Here is a 20560-nt window from a genome sequence, read left to right as displayed (position 1 = left end):
CAGACACAGACACTTGCTAAGTAGCATCTGCCTGGTATTTTTTAATTCTAATGTTTTCTGTTTGTCATATCAACTTGTTCTTCCATGTCAGTCCCAGCGATCTTTCCCCCCAGTTCCACAACATAAAAAAGATGCCATTATTCTGCTCGAGAAAGTCGTAAGAGTAAAACTACATAACAGAAAAGTGCAGATATAGGAGCCATTCTCTTGTGATTAAATTCTTCTATTTTACTTACACCTATTTTCTTTTTATATATCAGGTAATTTATTTTTATTATTATTATTATTTTGTTTCCTACCAAGTAACCCTATGCTTTACTTGTATGCTATCAAGGCATTCTGTTTTGTGATGTTTATTATCAGGGCAATTTTTCACAACATTCTATGAGACACATGAAAATACACTCAGGTCCATTCCACACAACTTAACTGTAGTTGAAGTTTTACAGTATGTAAACGCTACATTTCTAACATTCTGCATGACGTCTTACCCAACCCGCAACACTCCAGCCACATTAGCTTTTTATAGTGTTTCGGGGTGAATCGTAAACCGTGGATTCCCCCTAAAAAAAGCGCTTGACTCCTGAGAAAAACCTGCAACACATCAGCAAGACATGTGTGTTCTCAAAATAGTGTTATAAAAAAGGTCCCTCCTCCATTCCCGCCCCCAAGCTTCCGGGAGACAGGAATGCCTCCCCCCCCACAAACCTTATAAAGCAATGAATAAGCAATGAACAAGCGAGCATGCTGTTTGTTCGACAGAAGGTTTTAAACTTTAAACTTTCAAAGAGAGCATCATAACGTCACAGAGTCCCTTGCTCACCATGTGCCTGAATGTTGCTCTGCTTGCACTAACATGCATTGTATGTTTTTTTGTTTTGTTTTGGATATGCATGTCAACAATTACAAGCATGTCCACCAGCAAGCTGTATTAATTAGCGTGGATGGAGGAACTGTGGAAGCTCCCTCAGTGGGCTTTTTTCCATCTTCAATGAATACCTCCCCCCTGGTTTAGCCTTGTGTAAAAAGCCATTTGGGGGGGGGGGGATTACAATGAAATGCAGTTCTGTGTAAAGCAAAGAAGCAATGAATTAACACATTTGTTGCCACGTGTGTTTTCGGATTTTTAAAAAATATAATTTAATGGGAGAGGGGCATTTTGGAGCCATGATGGTGATCTGTTTGATTGGCTCTCCATTTTGATTGATGGGCTGAGGCAGGCAGAAGCACCACAAATTTAAAGTGCCTTGTTTGCAATTCCTGCAGACATGTGCATTACCAAAAAAACGCTATGAGTGCATGAATATTGCGCTACAATTTTCACTGTGCGAAATGTCAAAATTCCACTACAAATTGTAGCGGTTCGGGCTGCCGCGGACATCCAGCAACATTGGCAGATATGTGGAATGGACCTCAGGCTTAGATAGTGGCAAGTTGTAGAATAAATATTTTAATTGGGCGGGCTCCAAGAGGTATATTTGGATATATTTTATAAGTGTGGGAGCCTCTCCATTCATAGTGTTTACCCACCTTATAGTCCCCATTATTAGATCACAAGTGTATTTAAATATTAGAGCACTGAAGAAGGCCCTAAGAGGGGTTGAAACTTGTTTGGTTTTCTGGGTTCTTTTTTTGTCATTGTGTCAAAACGTTTAGGATTTGTGCAGTAGTGTGTGATATATGTTGCTGTTTTAAAATTATATATGTGTGCATGTATTGAAATACATATTTGTATCTTAATATTTAATATATCCTGCTGCTGCTCAACCTTTCAGGTTCCTAGATCCAGGAACTGGAACATTGGGAAAGACATAGAAATTCTGGAAAGAACTGAGATTTGGCAGAAGGGGAGCATTTTTTAGTGGCAGGCTTTCTCAGCATCTGAAGTGCCGAGGTGGATTTGCTGCCTAGGTTCTATTTGCACTTTTGTTAATATAGCAAATATTTCCAAATAAAGCACTATAAGTATACAGTGCTCTTTCAGTGATGGTTCCCCTGAGACATCATCAGCTGCTAGAGTCCTCACTGGGACACCTTGGAGGGCCCATATCCAGCCTGTGCTGAGGCAGCTGCATTGGTTGCCAATTGCTGTCCGGATACGGCTTTGGTTTTAACCTTCAAGGCCTTACGCTGTTTGGGACCCACATACCTGCGGAACCAGCTGACGTCCTATGCCCCACGCAGGGCTTTACCCTCTGTGGGTGAAAATTTACTGATTGTTTCCAGCCCCAGGGAAGCGCGCCTAGCCTCAACCAGGTCCAGGGCCTTTTCGATCCTGGCCCCAAGCTGGTGGAATGAGCTCCTGGGTGATCTCCTTTCTCACAGGCTGATTGCTTGATTATCGAGGTCATCCAGAATTTGTATCCTGTGCCATCCCCCTGGGGTCCAGGAACCATTCTTGTTAAATCCAGACTTTCATAGGCTCACAGATTATATAACAACTCCACCAGTAACTCGATAGGGAGAATTATCACAATCCTCAAAAGACTTTTCCTGGGAGTAAACCTCAATACATTGACCCAAGGAGAATGCGAAACAGAGCTGCTTAGGACTGCTTTCTTACTTTTGTGCTAATAATTTACATGGCAGAAGCAATTAAACAGGAAGTGAAGGACATGTTATTAATAGGCAGAACAAATTCTGAGGGTGTTTCCACACAAGGACCAATGTTGCCAATTGGTTCCACAAAGCGGAAATGCTATTTTAAATAGTGGAATCTCGGTATTACACATACCTGCATTTGTAGTGGAATCCAGTAGTGTTTCATTCGTTCCCCACAGGTTTTCGGTCTCACAGGAATCGCTAGAAAGGAAGCGATTTTTTCTGTGCTTGGTCCTGCCCCTGGCCATCAATCAAATGAACAGCCAATGGACGGTTGTTATCATGCTCCGGAAAAGCCCCTTTCCCTTTAAGCACAAGTTTAAAAAGACACACACACACACACGTTGCAACGAATATGCCTTGATTCTTCCTAATGTAGGCGTGTGAGCTGGCGTGTGAGCTGGCGAGTCATCGTTACCACGCTCCCCTGAGTGAAAAAAAATCCCCCCCCGCACGGGCATGATTTTCAGCCGAAAATAAAGGGAACTTGCAAACACTGGGCTGTGTTGTGGTTGGGGACTTAGGGGAGCTTTAAGGCCCCTCTGTGGAGGGACTGTAGCCGGAGAAGCCTCGCTGGGTGAATGAAGCCTCGCTGGTTTGTTGCTTTCTCTGCTCGCTCTGAGGGAAAAAAAATAGCGATCGCTTCACCGGAAGTTCGGAGGAGAGAGCCAGGGGGAGGGTCTTTGTTGGAACCGCAACAATGAGAATGCACATGTCTTTTTCACTAGTGTTGCAGATTGTTCTCAAGAGTGTAGCGCTTTTTGGAGGGTGAATCCACGTTTCCCGATTTCCCTAGAAGCGCTACAACGAATCGCTTTTCGCGGAATTGTTGCATAAGTGTTGCAGATTGTGTGTGACGTCTTGCGGAACTGCAAATTAGTAGCGTTTACAATATGAAAGCCTTCGGCTACATTAAACTTGTGCGGAATGGCCCTGATTTAAGCAAGCAGGAAGCACGTTCACATAAATTATGTTGTGATAATATTACCATTTTAAGGTCAAAACTTGTGCGAAAATGTTTGTGATGAAAACCAGCATCTTACTTGCTAGGCTATGAATCTGGAAATCCCAAACAACACGATCTGCCTGCTCTTTGAAATCTCGGCCACTGGGACAGTCACATTCTGTTGGATTAAGTGGCCTGTTGCTTTAGCATACGCTCTATTAAAGGCTACTATCTGGTACTCCAGAAAGCGGTCTAAAATTGCTGAGCACAAAAAAAAAATGTGTGCATGAGATAAAAGCTAATCTTAATGACTCAGACTGTCACATCATGGCTCTCAAGAAAAAGCTGCTTTGCATCAACGTGCAGTCTTTTTCCAGCTCTTTGAACCTGGTTAAGTAATATTTTCAATCTCATCTGATTCGGTAAGCTAAAAATAAACACAAAATTGATTTTCGGCTAAGCAAAACTGACTTGATAAAAATAATACATGCCAGATGAAGCTTCAGTCTCCAAAGATTACTTTACAGACAGTTTGGGGAAAGCCAAATGTATTAAAAAAAAAACAATCCTAGAGTAAGTTGTGTATTTAAGGGTTTCTATACTAACTGGGTTCTCGGATATCCTTTAAAAATACTAGTGACAATGTTTTTTTTTTAAGTTTCTCCTACTGAGAGTTGGACCAAGACTAAATGCCCCATCAGTGGAGAGGAACTATCTTGCCCCCTCGCCCCCCAACCTACTGGTCTATTGCCCCAATGAATAGGGGATCCCCAGGGAAAGCATGGCTGAAGGTCTGTACAGAAAAGGAAGAATCAGTTAAATGCTAATTTATTCTGTGTTCAACCTAGAGAGCAGGTTTTACATACTTCGAATCAAAGATGCCTAAGTGTTGCTTTAAGAAGTGGTCCTTAGTTGTAAAAGTTATATATGAAAGTAGTGGGTGCAATCCTGAAGATATTTTTGTGGGATTAAGGCTCATTGACTAATATGCATTTATTTGTGAGCAGACCTGATTCACATTGCTCTTGCAGAGAGGAAAACCCTTTACAATATAAATAATATATTTGTATTTTTAAATGCAAGGTATGTTAATACTGTTAGTCAAAATAGTGGGGTCTCCCCCTTCTGAAATAGACTGATAAAATGAAGTCTGTTTTTACATTTAATTTTTATTTAACTCTAGTGGATGGAAGCCAGGGATTCTACGCAATACTCAGAGGATCTGCGAGACCACAGACAAAATATTACAAAAAACTTCTGGGAAGAAATTTTGTTTCATCTAGTTTCCTGCTTTGTCCCCGAAATGCTGCTATGATATCCTATTCATCTTCCCAAACACTGGTAAGTTGGAACAGAGCAGCAGCTAGTAATTAGCTGTTGTAGTAGACCAGAGACCAGTTGGACGATGTTGCTTCTTTTCGTCATATGGAATTATTAAAAACTGGTGGGTAGAGTGAAAGACAGATAGGAAACAGGAAAATCTAATTCTAAAGTGCATTGAAAGTGCATTATCTATTGTGTACAGTAGCGGTCCCCAACCTTTCTCAGGTCAGGGACCGCCTCCGGGGTGAGGGGAGAGCCGACGGCCTGGGTGCTGCGAAAACGCGCACGTGCAGTTACCACACGTGCGTGTTTTCGCCACCAGGTGGTGCCAACGCACATGCGCAGCAACTGCACATGCAGTTTGCCTCCTGAGTTGCTACCTGTAAAAGAAGTTTGCCTCCTGAGTTGCTACCTGCTTAATCTTAGAAGGCTAGGACACATGAAACAGGATCTCTGAAGATGACTGTTATGGCTGGGTGCACTCAATAGGATCCACACCTTATAGGACTTTCAAGGTCAACATCCAGATTAGACTATTGCAATGTGTTCTGTTCCAGGTTGCTGGTAAATATAATGTAGAAGCTTCAGATAGTATAGAATATAGCAGAGTCCTTACTTATAGTGGAACCACTATAACGAAATTTGTTACAAAAACCACTATAACGAAATTTGGCTTCCTATTTGCATCATAGATGCTGGTTTTGATCTTCAAAGCGCTAAATGGCTTGATCTAAAAGAACTGGGCTATGCCTGTAGGAACCTAAGTTGTATGAAGCTATATTGCTAGAGTCTTTTCTGCTGCCATTCCTAGGTTGTGGAAGTCTTTCTCTTAGATGGGCTAGCACCCAAAGTCAAAACTTTCTTGTTCTAGAAGGCTTTTGGACTAATCATGGTGCTATACTTATTCTTTTATTCTGTTTCTACTGTGTTCTCTACTTTTTCGAAATTGCGGTGACCCACAGTGGTAGGGGCGGTGGGAGTGGGGGTGGGGTTTATAGGACCAAAAGATGGTGTATAGAATAGTTCACTAAATAAATCACTCTTCTGGTATCATGTAAAACCTGAAACTGCTTCCTTCCACAAAGAGTGTGCTGAATTGTACTGATTGACATGGAAAGGTTGGATGAAGTTGTTTGAGTTCTGTGCTGCTGCTGTCCTCACAATCACTTCCAATAAGCTTACATCAACCAGCTGGAATCGATGCCACTGGGCTTACCTTTCAAGCATTTAAAACTATTGTGTCTCTCACCAGGTCTCATCCAAACAAACAATGCATGAATTCCAAATGCCTCTAGGATGCAGAAGTGAATGGCTCACAAAAAGAGAGGGTCGTTGAGAATTCCTCACACTGGCTCACCAAAATAAATAGCTGACCTTGGGCAAGAATGACAGGAAGAAAAGATTAATTCTGTTCTTTCTGTCTAAATTGGATCTTTCTTACAGATTGCCGGAGGTGCACTAGAGCTGTTTTCTAAGAACAGAAAGAAAAGGCCCATTTTTAATGTATTTCTCAGTGACAGCTTTGGGTGAAGTTTTTGTCACTGTGGGGAAAGTATCATGCTAGTTATCCAATCCAGCTTAAGCATTTTACATTGTTTAAATGACAATGAATGTTGTTCTGGGGAACCATTTTAGCAACTATTTGCAGGACTGGCCCAGCTAGGCTTGAGAAGAAATTAGCTTTGATTACTGACAAGAAGATAGAACAATCTGGGAGATGGAGACAGTTTCCTGGCATTTGATTTGGATTTTTTTGTTTAGTAGCTTCACCCCATAGGATGAACCTAGCAAGGCAAAAAAGAAAATATCTGATGAGCTACATTACAAACTTGACCTGTCCTATTAAAATGAAGCTTGCCTGGTCTTGTATTGACCACCCATTTATTTATTTTAAAAAATTATCCACCTTGCATTGTCATCTCTCAAGGGTTCTTAAGGTGCCTCATGGTAATAAAACATATTATTATTATTATTATTATTATTATTATTAGTATTAGTATTAGTATTAGTATTAGTATTAGTATTAGTATTAGTATTAGTATTATATTTATACCCCGCCTCCCCCCGAAGGCTCGAGGCGGCTTACATAACCCCGTCCCATAAAACCATAAAATGACAATAAAAACTAATGATTTACAGTAATTGTAACAGCGATGGCGTAATCTACTCATTTGCTCTCCGCATCCTCATCTACGGTGGGGGGTGACGCTCTCTACCACCAGTTTGTGAGGGGGGGGGGCTGATCTTCTTTCCGCCCGGCCTCAGTTATAAGCCTGGTGGAAGAGCTCCATCTTACAGGCCCTGCGGAATGCTGGTAATTCCCGCAGGGCCCTCAGCTCTTCCGGGAGCTCATTCCACCAGGTTGGGGCCAGGACCGAAAAGGCCCTGGCCCTAGTCGAGGCCAGGCGGGCTTCCTTGGGGCCGGGAATGACCAGTAGGTTAGCCCCCGCAGAGCGTAAAGCCCTGCGGGGGATATAGGGCAAAAGGCGGTCCCTCATATATGCTGGGCCTAGACCACGGATGGCCTTGAAGGTCAAAACCAAAACCTTGAACCTGATCCGGAAGGCGACCGGTAACCAATGCAGCTGCCTCAGAACTGGCTGGATGTGAGCCCTCCATGGTGTAGCTGTGAGGACTCTAGCAGCCGCATTTTGGACGAGTTGCAGTTTCCGGATCAAGCCCAGAGGCAGGCCGGTGTAGAGCGAGTTACAGAAATCTAGTCTAGAGGTGACCGTCGCATGGATCACTGTGGCCAGGTGTTCAGAGGACAGATAGGGCGCTAGTAGCCGAGTCTGGCGAAGATGGAAAAATGCCCGGCTAGCTACCTGTTTAACCTGTGCCTCGAGTGTTAGTGAGGCCTCGATGGTCACCCCTAAATTCCTGGCCTGAGATGCGATATTAAGTTGCGTCCCGGCCAGAAAGGGTAAGCGCGCTTCCTGATCTGCCCCCCTACGGCCCAACCACAGAACCTCCGTCTTGGAGGGGTTGAGTTTCAGGCGACTCTGCTCGAGCCATCCAGCTACGGCTTCCAAACATCTGGCAAATGGATCTGGGGGGGAGTCCGGGTGGCCATCCATGAGGAGAAGGAGCTGGGTGTCATCAGCGTACTGGTGGCAACCCAGCCCATAGCTCCATACCAGTTGAGCCAGAGGGTGCATAAAGATGTTAAATAATGTAGGAGAGAGCACCGAGCTCTGTGGGACCCCACAAGGGAGCCGGTAAGGGCCCGATACTTCCTCTCCCACGGCTACCCTCTGTGTCCGGTTTTGGAGGAAGGAGCGTATCCAGCGTAACGCTGTACCCCTTATCCCCGTACCGGCAAGGCGGCTCGCTAGCAGCTCGTGATCGACCACGTCAAACGCGGCCGACAGATCTAAAAGAACTAGCACAGCAGAGCCACCTCGGTCAAGCTGGCAACGGAGGTCATCCAACAAGGAGACCAACACAGTCTCCACCCCATGACCAGGGCGGAAGCCAGACTGGTATGGATCGAGTGCCGAAGTATCTTCCAGGAACGCTAGGAGCTGGTCCGCCCATAAACACACCATAAAAAGATCATCCATCCACATGACTAACCAAAAGGACCTGATGGGAAGCTCTGAACTGCCAAGCAGGAACATCTTTTAAGTAGTATCTTGACCTTCTAAGGTTAGGGGTGGTATGCCTCACACATGAAAGCTTGAGGCCCTTCCTCAGACAGCTACCATTGAATCTGACCCTGGCCAGTATTTGAACGGGAGATCTTCAAGCATTTGGATGATAGTACAGGATATAGCAAACTACCTCCAAACACCCCTTGCTTGGCTTTTCCCCCTCCAAGTGTGTGTACTTATCAGTAATGTAGCATACGCCCCAACCTTCGTCTCAAGAAAGTTCACCATAGGGAATAATGGAAGAGCTGCCATTCTCCTTCCATAGTTTGTGTAACAGACTACAACGTGACAGAGTTTTCAGCAGAAAGGTAAACAAAAATGTATTGTCAGTCACTATAACAATTGAAGAATGAAATTAATGAAGACAGGATCTTTAAAAGGAATTGCTGGCACCAGTTCCCTGAATGGTATCAGTGGAGAAACAGCTTCTTTTCTTTTCTTTTCTTTTCTTTTCTTTTCTTTTCTTTTCTTTTCTTTTCTTTTCTTTTCTTTTCTTTTCTTTTCTTTTCTTTTCTTTTGGGGGGAAGGTCTATAAAATCAAAGTCGTTGATCCAATTTGCTTGAAAATTGGGAAGGGGGTTGTCTTTAGATTATGGCGAATACATTCTATGAAAATTTGGCATCATTATAAACAGCTGCCCCTGACCCTCCAAAAAAAATCCCCCTTTGAAAGTAATAGTAATGAAGTTTATGACACCCCCAAACTCCAGTTACAAAAGTATTATATTTTTTTCCTTACTATGTACCCCTAATGGACATAGACACTCTTGTTCTTAACTACAAAATATTGATTAAAGAAGAAAGTATCTATAAGATACAGGCCAAATCTCAGAATGTGCAAAGCAAAAACTTTCCTAGCTAGTGGCTGTTCTGAGAAGGCTACTATCGCAGTCCTTAAAATGTTGCTGCATTGACTGTGTAGTTGGGCCTAGAAGAGGCTGCCTGACAATCCCTAATGCAGTAACTTCTCATGACAGGAGAAATTAGGCACAGTGTGCTCTCTTTAGAAGGAGCCAGACACAGATAATATCCAGTGATATATTTCTAGTCATGAGCGCTTTCTGTTTGGTGAGAAGATCTTCCACTCTTCGTCATGACTTACTGAGCAGTTCAGGCTGGTGCACATGGAAATAGTTCTTCCTAAATATAAGTTCTAGCAAAATTAATGGAGCGTCCATTTGAGCAGGGCTTGTTTCCTGACACAATACGTTTTTGGAGGCAGTATATGCTTAATTCCCTTTTCTATTTGTGACATTTTGTATCGATGATGTACATTAATTAACTAATGGAAAAGACAACATAGCTACATGGTGTCTCAATGTGCATTCTGTGAGATAATAAAGCCAAATTAGGAAGAAAGAAAAAGAAAATAGTTTTTGCCAGGCGCTGTAAATCAGTTAGGAATTTTAAAAAGTGCAACAATAAAATCCTTACAATAAATCCATTAACTTGAAAGGAGCCTATCTGAAAACAATACAGATGTAAAGTCCTCCCAAAACTGTAATACCATTTATTAAGAGAAACCAAAATGACATAAAATATTCTGCAATCTTTTGATATTAAAAGATAAACATTAAAGGGGGGATGGGAAGGGGAAGGGGTGTTTGTGGCCATAGTCCTTTATTTGTGACTTTTGATTGGAGAGTCATAGGTAGTATTGGATTTTGATACAGAATTGGTATTGGGCATGCATGGTCTCCTAAGAAGATGAATATGATGACAGCCAGGTCTGTTTCCAAGTTTCTTGCAGCCTAGATAGAGAGTAATGTGGCCAGATCCCCCTCGTCTATCAGCAGAGGATAGAAGATTAGGGTTTCTAGATCTAGGTTTGCAAAGCTCCTGAAGATGGAGCCTAGGGAGGACAGGGACTTCAGGGGGATGCAATGCCATAGAGTTCATCCCCCCCCCCAAAAGAAAGAATCCATTTCTAGTGGGGAACTGACTTCTGTAGTCTGAAGATGACTTGTAATTCCGGGACATCCCCAGGGCTCACCCTAGGGAGGCTGGCATCCCTAACAGAGAGTATCCAGGTGCCTATTGCCTCCTCTGCCAGTTGCCAGGCTTATTTCATGCCATTTTTCCCTACCAAACTGCTTCCTTTGTCTTCTATAGCCCACGATTGCACCTCACTGCATGCTCTATCTCCACCTGCCCTGGGTAGCCTAGGCTGTACCACAAAGCACTGCTTCTGTGTATCACCTGCACTTGCTTCCCTGGCATTGTCACAACTGCAGTGTAGGCACAGTTGGAGCCTGTTGTCAGGGATTCCAGTTTGTGCACTGGAATCCCTGGGGATTGGGGATCTCCTTAAAGAGATCGGCAGTGAATCAAATGTGGCCTACCAGGCTGGGAGGCCAGGAGCTCGTAGCCAAGTGACCTATGGGAACCAAAGTGAGGTGGTCACCTGGTGGGCCCCAATAAGGTCGCTTCCCTGTGTGGGAATCCGGATGTATAGGGGCCTGCTCTCCTGGCTGGGATGGAGCAGGCCTCAGGGCATCGATGGACCCTCAGGTGCAAGCAGCCGGATGGCTGAGGGGTCAGGCTCCTTCTCATGCTGGGCCAACCCTCCTTTGGGGAGGCATTCAATAAATGGCTGTGGCCATGTTTATGCCAAACATGAGTCAAGTCTTCATTGGCAAACTGCCACCCTGCTAATCAATTCATTTTATGCCACAACATCAGTCTACTTTAAAGATCAGTTTGTATAAGCTGATTCTGCCTAAGTGATGTACGTGTTTTGCCCATATTGGTGGAATGCAATGAAAATGCAGGATCAACAGGTGTGTGTGTGTGTGTGGGGGGGGAGACTGAAACACAACTGGAGTTAGAATATTTATAAGATCAACATTTTGAATGGGAGTGGTATTATTGTCTACTGTCACTTTATTACCAAGATAATAAAGGGTATTTATTTATTAGGATATATCAAACCAGCATTTACTGGTGTGGATTTTGTAAAATCTAAATGATAAATGCTGAAGGGTCAGGAAGGAACCATCCGTTAGATATTTCATCTTTTTGAAAGGCGTTTTAGAAAAGCAGGAGACAAAATTTGTAGGCATTGCTTAACGTTTGCTTCATTTGTCAAACCTGCTCCTGTGAAATTCTTCAGAGGTTTTCTTTTGCAATATAAAACAAATTAAATTATGTATTTCAACGCTATGAGTGAAATATAAGAAGTGGGCATTAATATGTATTATTTGATATTTCTTAAAGAAATGCTTGGCTGCCAAGTGGTTAGATTTGATTAAATATCCTTGCAACTGTATGTATGCAAAGTGGCATAGGCCTTGCTTACTAATTCACAGAAAGGATACGCTGGTGCTCGTCTTTCAAATAAAAACGTCCCCTACATTTCAGTATATGCACAATGGGAAACACCTTGGTTATTGAAAAGTCTACCAAGTGGTTTCTTGTAGAGCAGATAGTTGAAACATGCAAAATAGTTGCCACCCAGAAATGACAAACCACACAAGGGAATATTCCTGGGAATGTTTTTTAATATATTTATTTGTTTCAATGTTTTTTAAATCTTACTGTTCTCCCTCTTGTGGACCCACAGCCACTGACAAAAAGTTCACAAATACAGTGAGACAAAGTTTGAGCCCAGAGGCACTTTTATGACAAAACTGAATTAGATGTTGGGGGGTAATTCAGGCTGAGCTTGTGGTGGGAAGTGGGAAGGGGTTTCAGCTGTGAACCTGTGCACTGGAGAGTTGGTGTCTGATGCCATGGGAGAAACATAAGGCTATGCATATAAGTACCTGTATATTTGACAGGCAGGAGGGCATTACTGGTCCCCAGGAAAGACGCTTCACACCAACTCTGTATTGGCATAACCAGCCACAGCTTTATTAACCTGAAGTGTTGGTCGGGCACAGGGGAGAGCCTGCCTTGTGTTCAGCCGACCACACCCCAACCTAAACATTTGACCCTATGGCTCATTCAGGAACCCTGCCAGGATGTCAAACTCTGTTATAATACCGTTATATCAATTGTAACATAATATATCATTGAACACACAAGTACAGGTTTTTATTGATTTTTTGTTTAAAAAAACCTGTACTATCTACATTTTCCCAGTGCTAGAAAAAACACTTTCATTCCCCATTTCCAGAAACAAACGTATGCTTCAGAAACTTCATTATGTATTACTCAAACTGGATATATCTTTTCCACTTACTAATTAATTGGCATATTCTTGTGCAAAGACCTCTTTTCGCTGATGAATAGTACAAGACGGTTTTATAGAAGGGACTATTAAAATATACACATTTCCTCATTATTGTCCAGTGCTCTAATAAGAATTTCTTTATGCACTAACAGTATATAAGCCTGTGCCTTCCATTTGTTTGAATTTTCTGAGAATATATAATTTTCCTCCAATACGTATGGTTATCTCATTGAAGAAAATGTACGACATGTGCATTTTATGATTTTCTTCTTTACCTCTCAAAAGGAAAGGAGGCTAGATTTTACCTATTATTTATTTTGGCAGCTTGGTGTAGGAAGCTGTTTTGGGACTCTGATACCACTACCAACAAGATTACAACTTGACGCACTAACAATTATTACTGAGGAGAACTGTGACATTCTCAAGATTGCATCCACAGAATATTTAAGGGTAAAGGAGGTGAGCAAATGTCTCTCATGTAAGGCATTGCTGGTGAGAACCAGAAATTAGTATGCCATTTTACAGGTATTGTGAAGTTCCCCTATGGCTGTTATAGTGCCATCCTAAGTAGATATCCTCCCCCCCCCCACCGCCATCATTTAAGTCTAAGCAATGGTGCTTAATCCCAGGAAAAGAATTCTAAGGACTGCATTATCTTGTTTTAGGTGACAGCCAGGGAAAGATGTCTTTGGTTACGTTTCTGAATAAATGGCAGGGGGAATCCTCACTGTGATACACGAAACCAAAATGTATTTATTATCCCCTCCCCATTTTTTTCTGTCCCAGGAAGGCTGCAAATAATAAGAAGTATATTAAGCCTCCAGTGGACTGCTGTTCATGGATGGCAGGTTGCATTTGGACTGAAAAATCATGTTAGTAATTAATACAGTGTGAAAATTCTTACCTTAAGCTCAGCCATGGTTGCAAAACTAAAGACTTTGCTGAAACTGTAACAATGGTAACACAGAGAACTTTTTTGAAACTGTTTCAGATTGTTTGCAAGAGTGTAGCACTTTCCAGAGGGTGAATCCACTTTTTGGGATTTCCCTGGAAGCGCTACAATGAAGCGCTTTTAGCAGGACTGTTTCAGGAGTGTGGCAGATTGTGTACAACGTCATGCATAACTGCATATTAGTAGCGATTACAATTTGCCACACTCCTGCTACATTAAGCCTGTGCAGAATGGACCTTAGATCACTCAAAATAGCACAATGATTACTGTTTGTTACCTCACATGGAGTTTCCTGCTGGAGAGCCAGCATAGTGCAGTGGTTAAGAGCCGTGCACTTCAATCTCGAGAGCCAGGTTCAATTCCCCACTCCTCCACATACAGCCAGCTAGCTGACCTAGTCACAGTTCTCTTAGAGCCGTTCTTCCAGAGCAGTTCTCTTAGAGCTCTCTGAGCCCCACATACCTCACAGGGTGTCTGTTTGTGTGGAGAGGAAAGGAAAGGTCTTTGTAAGCCACTTTGGGACTCCTTTGGGTAGTGAAAAGCAGGGTACAAAAACCAGCTCTTTCTCTCTCTTTAGGAAAAGTTCTCAGGGCCTTTCCCAATAGTAAACAGGGTCAATGCATATTGGCTCCAATTTTCTTCCTGGCAGGAGCTTTTGCTGTTCCATCTGTCAAAGAATAGGAGATGGCTTCAGACTGCCCCCCTTGGCTGCACTCCATCCTCATGTCAGCTGATCCACAATCTCTTGTCTCTTCCCTGCCCAGTGTTGGTGTTGCCAGCATGGCATCATATCACTGCAGGCCCAGACTGATACTGCTGATTGTAGCACAGGGTTGTCAGTGCTGCACCTGCTTTCTTCTGTCACCTGTCAAATTATTGTAAGGCAGGGCCGCTCAAAGGCTGCAAGCAGTGGTCTCTTGGATTAGATGCAGATGTAAGCTTGGGTGAAGGAGCCCCCTCCCACTTTGCTGTTCAGATGGCCTCTTCTGAATCAGAGGGCAGCTGCCTATTGGGATCTGCAGTGCTATACAGCCATAGCTGAAGAACATTGCACAGTCTCATAGGAAATGATTAAGCTCTCTGGGGGGGAAAGACCGCCTGCCAATCTGATGACAATCCTAGACTTGATCATTACATCCATTCAAAATTCTATCCAGATTTTTTTAGACCAGCGTATTGAACTTTAAAGTGAAATATGCATTTGTATCTTGAACAATACAACCAATCGCTCCACTTAATGGACTGTTTTCTTTTATGTGTACTTTGACATTTCTATGATGGTTTTGAGCTAAAATGAACCACATTGCAAATGCTGCAAGTAAATTTGTAAAGTGAGTGAATACGATTTCAGATACATCCACATAATAGTTTCCGTTCTTCGGCTGAGCTAGCTTTTGCTTATTCTTTATTAGAACTTTGTGTAGCCCTGTGCATTCAAGAGCAAACCAGGGAAAAGTCAAAAGAACGAGGTGCTATCTTCTCCCTGGGCCTGATAGCTACAGGCTTTATAGAGAGGACATGATGATGAGTGTATGGTGAGTGGGAACCAAATCTTGTTAATCTCAGACTGGAGCCACATCGCCTTTAAGGCTTCTTTTGCTTGCTTTACAGCTCAGCTGCTTTTGATTTACTAAACAGCAGCTTATACTTCAAAGAACCAGTGGGTCTTTGTTGAGACTGATAGGATCAGCATTGACTTTAATTTATACTACAGACATGGCATATTAGGAAAACAAAGCCTAATGCACTCATTTCTTTAAAAACTGTGATCATTTTCTAATTAAAACCACATTCTTTATGCTGAAATGATTAAAAGAAATCTCTTTATATCCCCACCTTTCTGCTTGCAGACCTTTTTCATCCATTCTAGATTCAGGATATGTCTGGAAGGCATAAGATGTAGCATCTTGTGGATGCTAATCAGGTATGAATCTGGTCAGTACCCTGACCTGTGTATGCTGCCTTGATTTTGATGTTGGTGGAAAGGTGAGAGATAAATGCTATAAATGAACAGTCGTGCAATAAAATCCAAGACAAAGGTATTTGAGAAACCAATTAAATTGCTTTCTGCTAGGGCAGAAAGTGGCTAAAACTGCTCTTTTGACTCATTGTCTAATAGTTCAGTCTTAAGCAGAATTGTACCCTCTAAGTCTGCAGAAGTCAGTGGGTTTAAAAAATTGTAAAATCTGTTTGGGATTGTACTATGCAACAGATCCCAATATCTCAGGAAAGCCTATCCATTGCTGGACAGATCTCACCCCTAGTCTCTACTCATCTAATCTCTGGTGCTGGATCATTGAAGTTGGTATCAAAACATTAAAACTGTGAAGATTCTAGTAAAAAATACGGCAAAGAACTAATCTTCACCCACCCTCTGCTTTAGACCCAATTCACAGCTGATTCAATGGCGGGGATAGCCCCTTTAAGCACAGCCATGTTGGAGCCAGTGCACTGATTTGTGTGAAGTCAACCACTCACCCATTTTGAGGGAGGGGGTCAGCTAAGTGGGACAACAACCAAGGGCAAGGACATCTCATTGCAGCCGGCTCTTATTCAGTTTTTAAAATTTCAAATAATTTTCCTCCCCCATATGAATATAAATATGAATAGAAATCAAGTTTGTGCTATCAGTGCTATGAATTGGCAGCATAGTCTTTTCTATTAAACTCTACAAAATCTGAATGTTCCATTTATCAGAACTTGATTTCCGTTGTGGAATCTGAAAGAAGCAAATGTTGGATTTTGTTGGCAGCTTTCCTCTCTTACTTTATGTGTATTTCTTCCCCTCCCCCCTTCAAATGTATATATATATATATATATATCCATACTGCTATTCTTAAACATGAAACTGTCTTTCAGGAACTAGCAAAGCGTGAAAAACTTGCCAAAGAAGAATTAATCCGAGGATCTCCATTTTATCAAAACTGGCCTTTGGTATTTATATTTCAGTTGACTGCTCATCTGAAATGGAAGAAGTTCCTGAAAGGGCATGGTGAGGCCATGAATGTGGCAACAATTGTTATTTATTTCTGTATTCTTTAGCTGAAATTTGTTAGAGTCACATCCTGACACCTGATTCACATGAAACATGTACAACTCTAGAGTATGCAAGAATGAGTAGACAGTAGAGAACCTTGTTTCAAACGTGGGTTTGCCACTAATCATGTTGAATTCCTGAAATGTGGGAGATGTGGTGATGGTGCTATTTTATTGTTTTTATACCTATGCACAATTTTTCTCTCTGAGGACCTTCAACAGCTTACATTAACATTCTTGTCTTCTCTATTTAACCATTACAACTTCCCTGTGAGGTGCATTTGGCTAAAATGCATACAATTTAAGTTTAAAATATTTAAAACATTACATTTCTAAATGACCCAAGCTAAATTTCCTAGGTGGGGAGTGTTTTATACGGAGTTGATATTTTAGTACTCCTCTTCTTCTAGCAGTGAGGCAAGACTTACTGGTGAATCTTTTTATTTTATTTTGGGTCTTGACCATAAGCCTGGTGGAATAGCTCTGTCTTACACACCATGTAAGATCCTGGGCCTCCCAGATCCTAGACTGACATTCTTGCCACTACACTGTGATGGCATGCTTCTCAATGGCAGCTAGTAATATGGTGTGAGAAGGAAGGGAAACATTCAGAAGGATGTCATGGGGCCAAACTGTAGGCGTGGATGTTCTCATGTCAGATATAAGAACACTACTGCCTCTTTAAAGTTTAAGTCAGGTACTTTAAAAATGCTGTGAAGGTAAAATGGAGGGATGATGTATTTTTGTTGCCTCTCATGCCTTTTCAAGAACTGAAACATCCATGGGAGAAATGTCTCATCACTTGAAAAGGAAAGTGCAGAGAGGAGAGCACTTAATCCCAGTGTGTTACGGGTGCAGTTAGAATTTGACCTTTGAGGCATTTTAAAGAGGTGGGATCCACTTAGGGTTGTCAGCATCCAGGTGATTCCAGAAAAAAAGGGAGCTTGTATTAATGACTCTGAAACTATAGTAAATAAAGCTTCCACAAGTGCAAAAATAGTCATTTATAAAGTATCATAGACAGTAATAATAAATAAAATGTCCTGACAGATGGCATGTGGGACACATACCTGCTCCGGAGTGACTTGGTCAGGGCCCCCCTCCCCCCTCCCCCTCCCCCCTCCCCCCTCCCCCCTCCCCCCTCCCTCGCACACACGCATGCACATACACAGACTTCCCTCCCCCCATTTCCCCTCTTATCTGTTGGTTTCCCAACCTCCTTCTTGCTTATTCTCCCCTCCCTCACTCGCAAACACACACAGACAGAGACTCCCTCCCCTTCCTCCTCCCCCATCCTCCTTACTTGCTCCTCCACCACTGCTTCAGCGCCTATGGGTCACACAATGGCTACTTAGGCCCCTGGGGCTGCTGTGATTCCTGCAAAGACCTGTGAGTCATGCAGCAGCTGCCTCGGCCCCATTGGCTAGTATGGCCACTGCAAATGGCTTGGGGGTGGGGCAACCACTGTCTCAGCCCCTGTAGGATGTGAAGCAGCTGCCCAGGCACCAGGGGCTGGCACAGCCACTGGCAGGGCCCTCCTCATCTTCTGGCGTGCTTCATGGGAGGGACAACCAACAATGTCTGTCTATATTTCTATTTGAAAAGGCCCATGGAAGATGTGTCTCACATCAACAAGGAGTGCACAATAATACAACAAATCAAGGGTGATGCACAAGCTTCAGGCAACAGTTCAGTAGGTAAGTTCCAATAGATTAGTTCACTCTTGAATTGTTGTATTATTATATACTCATTGTTTGATTATTATGACTGTCTATGATACTTTATAAATTACTATTTTTGCACTTTTGGAAGCATTATTTACCTTAGTTTCCTGGAATTTCCATTAACCATCTACCCAAGTTTTTGTTTGTGGCATCCAGGTGATGGCTGGAGATCTCTGGTTACAGCTGATCTCCAGGCAACAGATTTGAATTCACCTGGAGAAAATGGCCACTTCGGTAGGTGAACTCTGTGTCATTCTGAACTCTGAAGTTCCTCCCTGGCCCAAACCAACCCTTCTCAAGCTCTACTGCAAAAATCTCCAGTTATTTCCCAACCTGGAGCTTGCAACATCTAGCTGTCACATGTCTTTTAGGCATAAGTCTGGTTCTGTGAACTCATTTTGTATGCCACATCTAGTTCTGTCTGTTATGTGGGTGTAAGAAATGCAGTGTAACATTGTCAACTAATTAAGGATGAATTCTGTTCAATATCTATTTCTGTATACTATGCTTTGTCTATTATCTGCTTAATTTTCATGAAATCTAAATTTAAGAACCTTTAAATTAACCAGTTCATACCAGAATGTGTTAAATGGCTAATTTTGCATTGTAGCAGAAAAGCAGGAAGTGCTTCAAGTGCTTTTGATTAATTAGTTGTTTATATTGCTTTTTATCCCCTTCTTTGCAGTGGGCTTGATTATCTGATTGTGCCACAGCATGTGTCTCAGTGCTTACCAGCATTAAGTGATAAAAGCAGGGTATTTAAAAACAACAACAACAACACTAGCTTAATTTCATACATTATCTACTAGATAATCTCATTAGAAATCTCCCCAATCCCCTTTTTTCCTCCTACGATTTACATAATTACTCTTGTGGCTGATCCTATTGAGATCATGGGTTTCAGGCGCTTCCATTAACTGTTGGAACACAGATTCATATGAACAAGCAAATTGCAGCTCAAACAGGTACTATAAATTGATGTCTGTTGACTCTGCAGGATTTCATAATAGTAATAATGACATTTCATTATTTATACAGTGGAGGTTGGGGACCTCTGAACACAGAGAATATGAAACAATAGAGCGAGGTTAGATTGTCTTTGGATCCTCTTGAGACATGTTGGCACCCCGTGCTTTGATTATATAAATGGAGGGTTTTCATTACAATTTAGGATAGTGGACACTGCTATGTGATGTCACCATTTCTTAGTAAGCAGCATCTTGAATAAAATAATTATGATTATCAGATTGTCGCAGATTATGCAGAAACACATAATCTGCAAGAATCTGGCCCTTGTCGGTGGCTGCCATGCCAGGGGACACCCAAGGGATGGGCAGGGCAGCGGCTGACCAGGGCTGGCACTGAGTCCTGCTCGCTCCACCACCTCCTCCACCACTGAGACTGCTGTGGCCACAGCCTCCGCTACTGTGGCCTCCACTGCCACTTCCACCATGACTGCAGCCTCTGCTGCCATCATTAGTTGCCTTCATGCCTGCCACCTCCCTGCCTCTTCTGCACTTGGAGGGGAACAGATGGACACCACGTCCGTGATGAGTTCTGTTCCCCCAAGCATTCCAGAAGATGTGTTTCCACATCAAACATGCTGAACATGTATCACTACAGCTGGCACACTAGTGCAACCATTTGCATATTTCAGAACAGGGGTTCTTATTCTTACTATATCAACATGGAGTTGAGTTTGTAAAAATGTACAATTATCATTCATATTAAATCTCAGTGTTTCTGATACCAGATTACAATTTCTGTTGCATCAGCTTTGTGATGCCATAGTCTTGAAGGCAGATGTTACGTTGCAGCTTATTTTAGCTCTTCTCTCCCAAGCATTTTGTGAGCACTATCACTAATTTTCTCACCCCAAGTCAAGATGCATGCAAACCTATGAGATAAAACCTATTAAGACTTCAGGCATACCCTAGGCAACTTCAGGCATGCCTCATGTATTCACAATGTGCTTGTGAGATCTTGAAACTTCAAGGTAGCCAGCCCTTCGGATCTGCTGTCATTTTTAACTGCGGGAGCTTCAGAGGCAAGATGGAAGAGAAATAGGACTGGGTGAAGGGAAGAAGGAAGGCATACAACTGACGTCGACAGCAGCACCCAGAGTTTGATGTGGAATGAGGATCAGCAGGT

The 20560-nt window shown here is 42.5% G+C and overlaps 1 protein-coding gene across 3 annotated transcripts in view; it reads left to right on the top strand.

The window, feature by feature from the left end:
* CNBD1 (cyclic nucleotide binding domain containing 1) overlaps positions 1–20560 on the top strand; it is a 180769-nt gene that overhangs the window by 93994 nt on the left and 66215 nt on the right. For all 3 annotated transcript variants that reach the window (XM_077351978.1, XM_077351977.1, XM_077351976.1), the window contains exons 6-8: positions 4731–4888; positions 13022–13156; positions 16509–16641. In XM_077351978.1, coding sequence (XP_077208093.1) covers positions 4731–4888; positions 13022–13156; positions 16509–16641 — 426 coding nt within the window. The remainder of the gene's footprint in view (positions 1–4730; positions 4889–13021; positions 13157–16508; positions 16642–20560) is intronic.

This window comes from Paroedura picta, chromosome 9 (genome assembly GCF_049243985.1).
Source record: "Paroedura picta isolate Pp20150507F chromosome 9, Ppicta_v3.0, whole genome shotgun sequence".
In the NCBI taxonomy this organism is placed as follows: domain Eukaryota; kingdom Metazoa; phylum Chordata; class Lepidosauria; order Squamata; family Gekkonidae; genus Paroedura; species Paroedura picta.
This window is presented reverse-complemented; position numbering and strand designations above follow the sequence as displayed.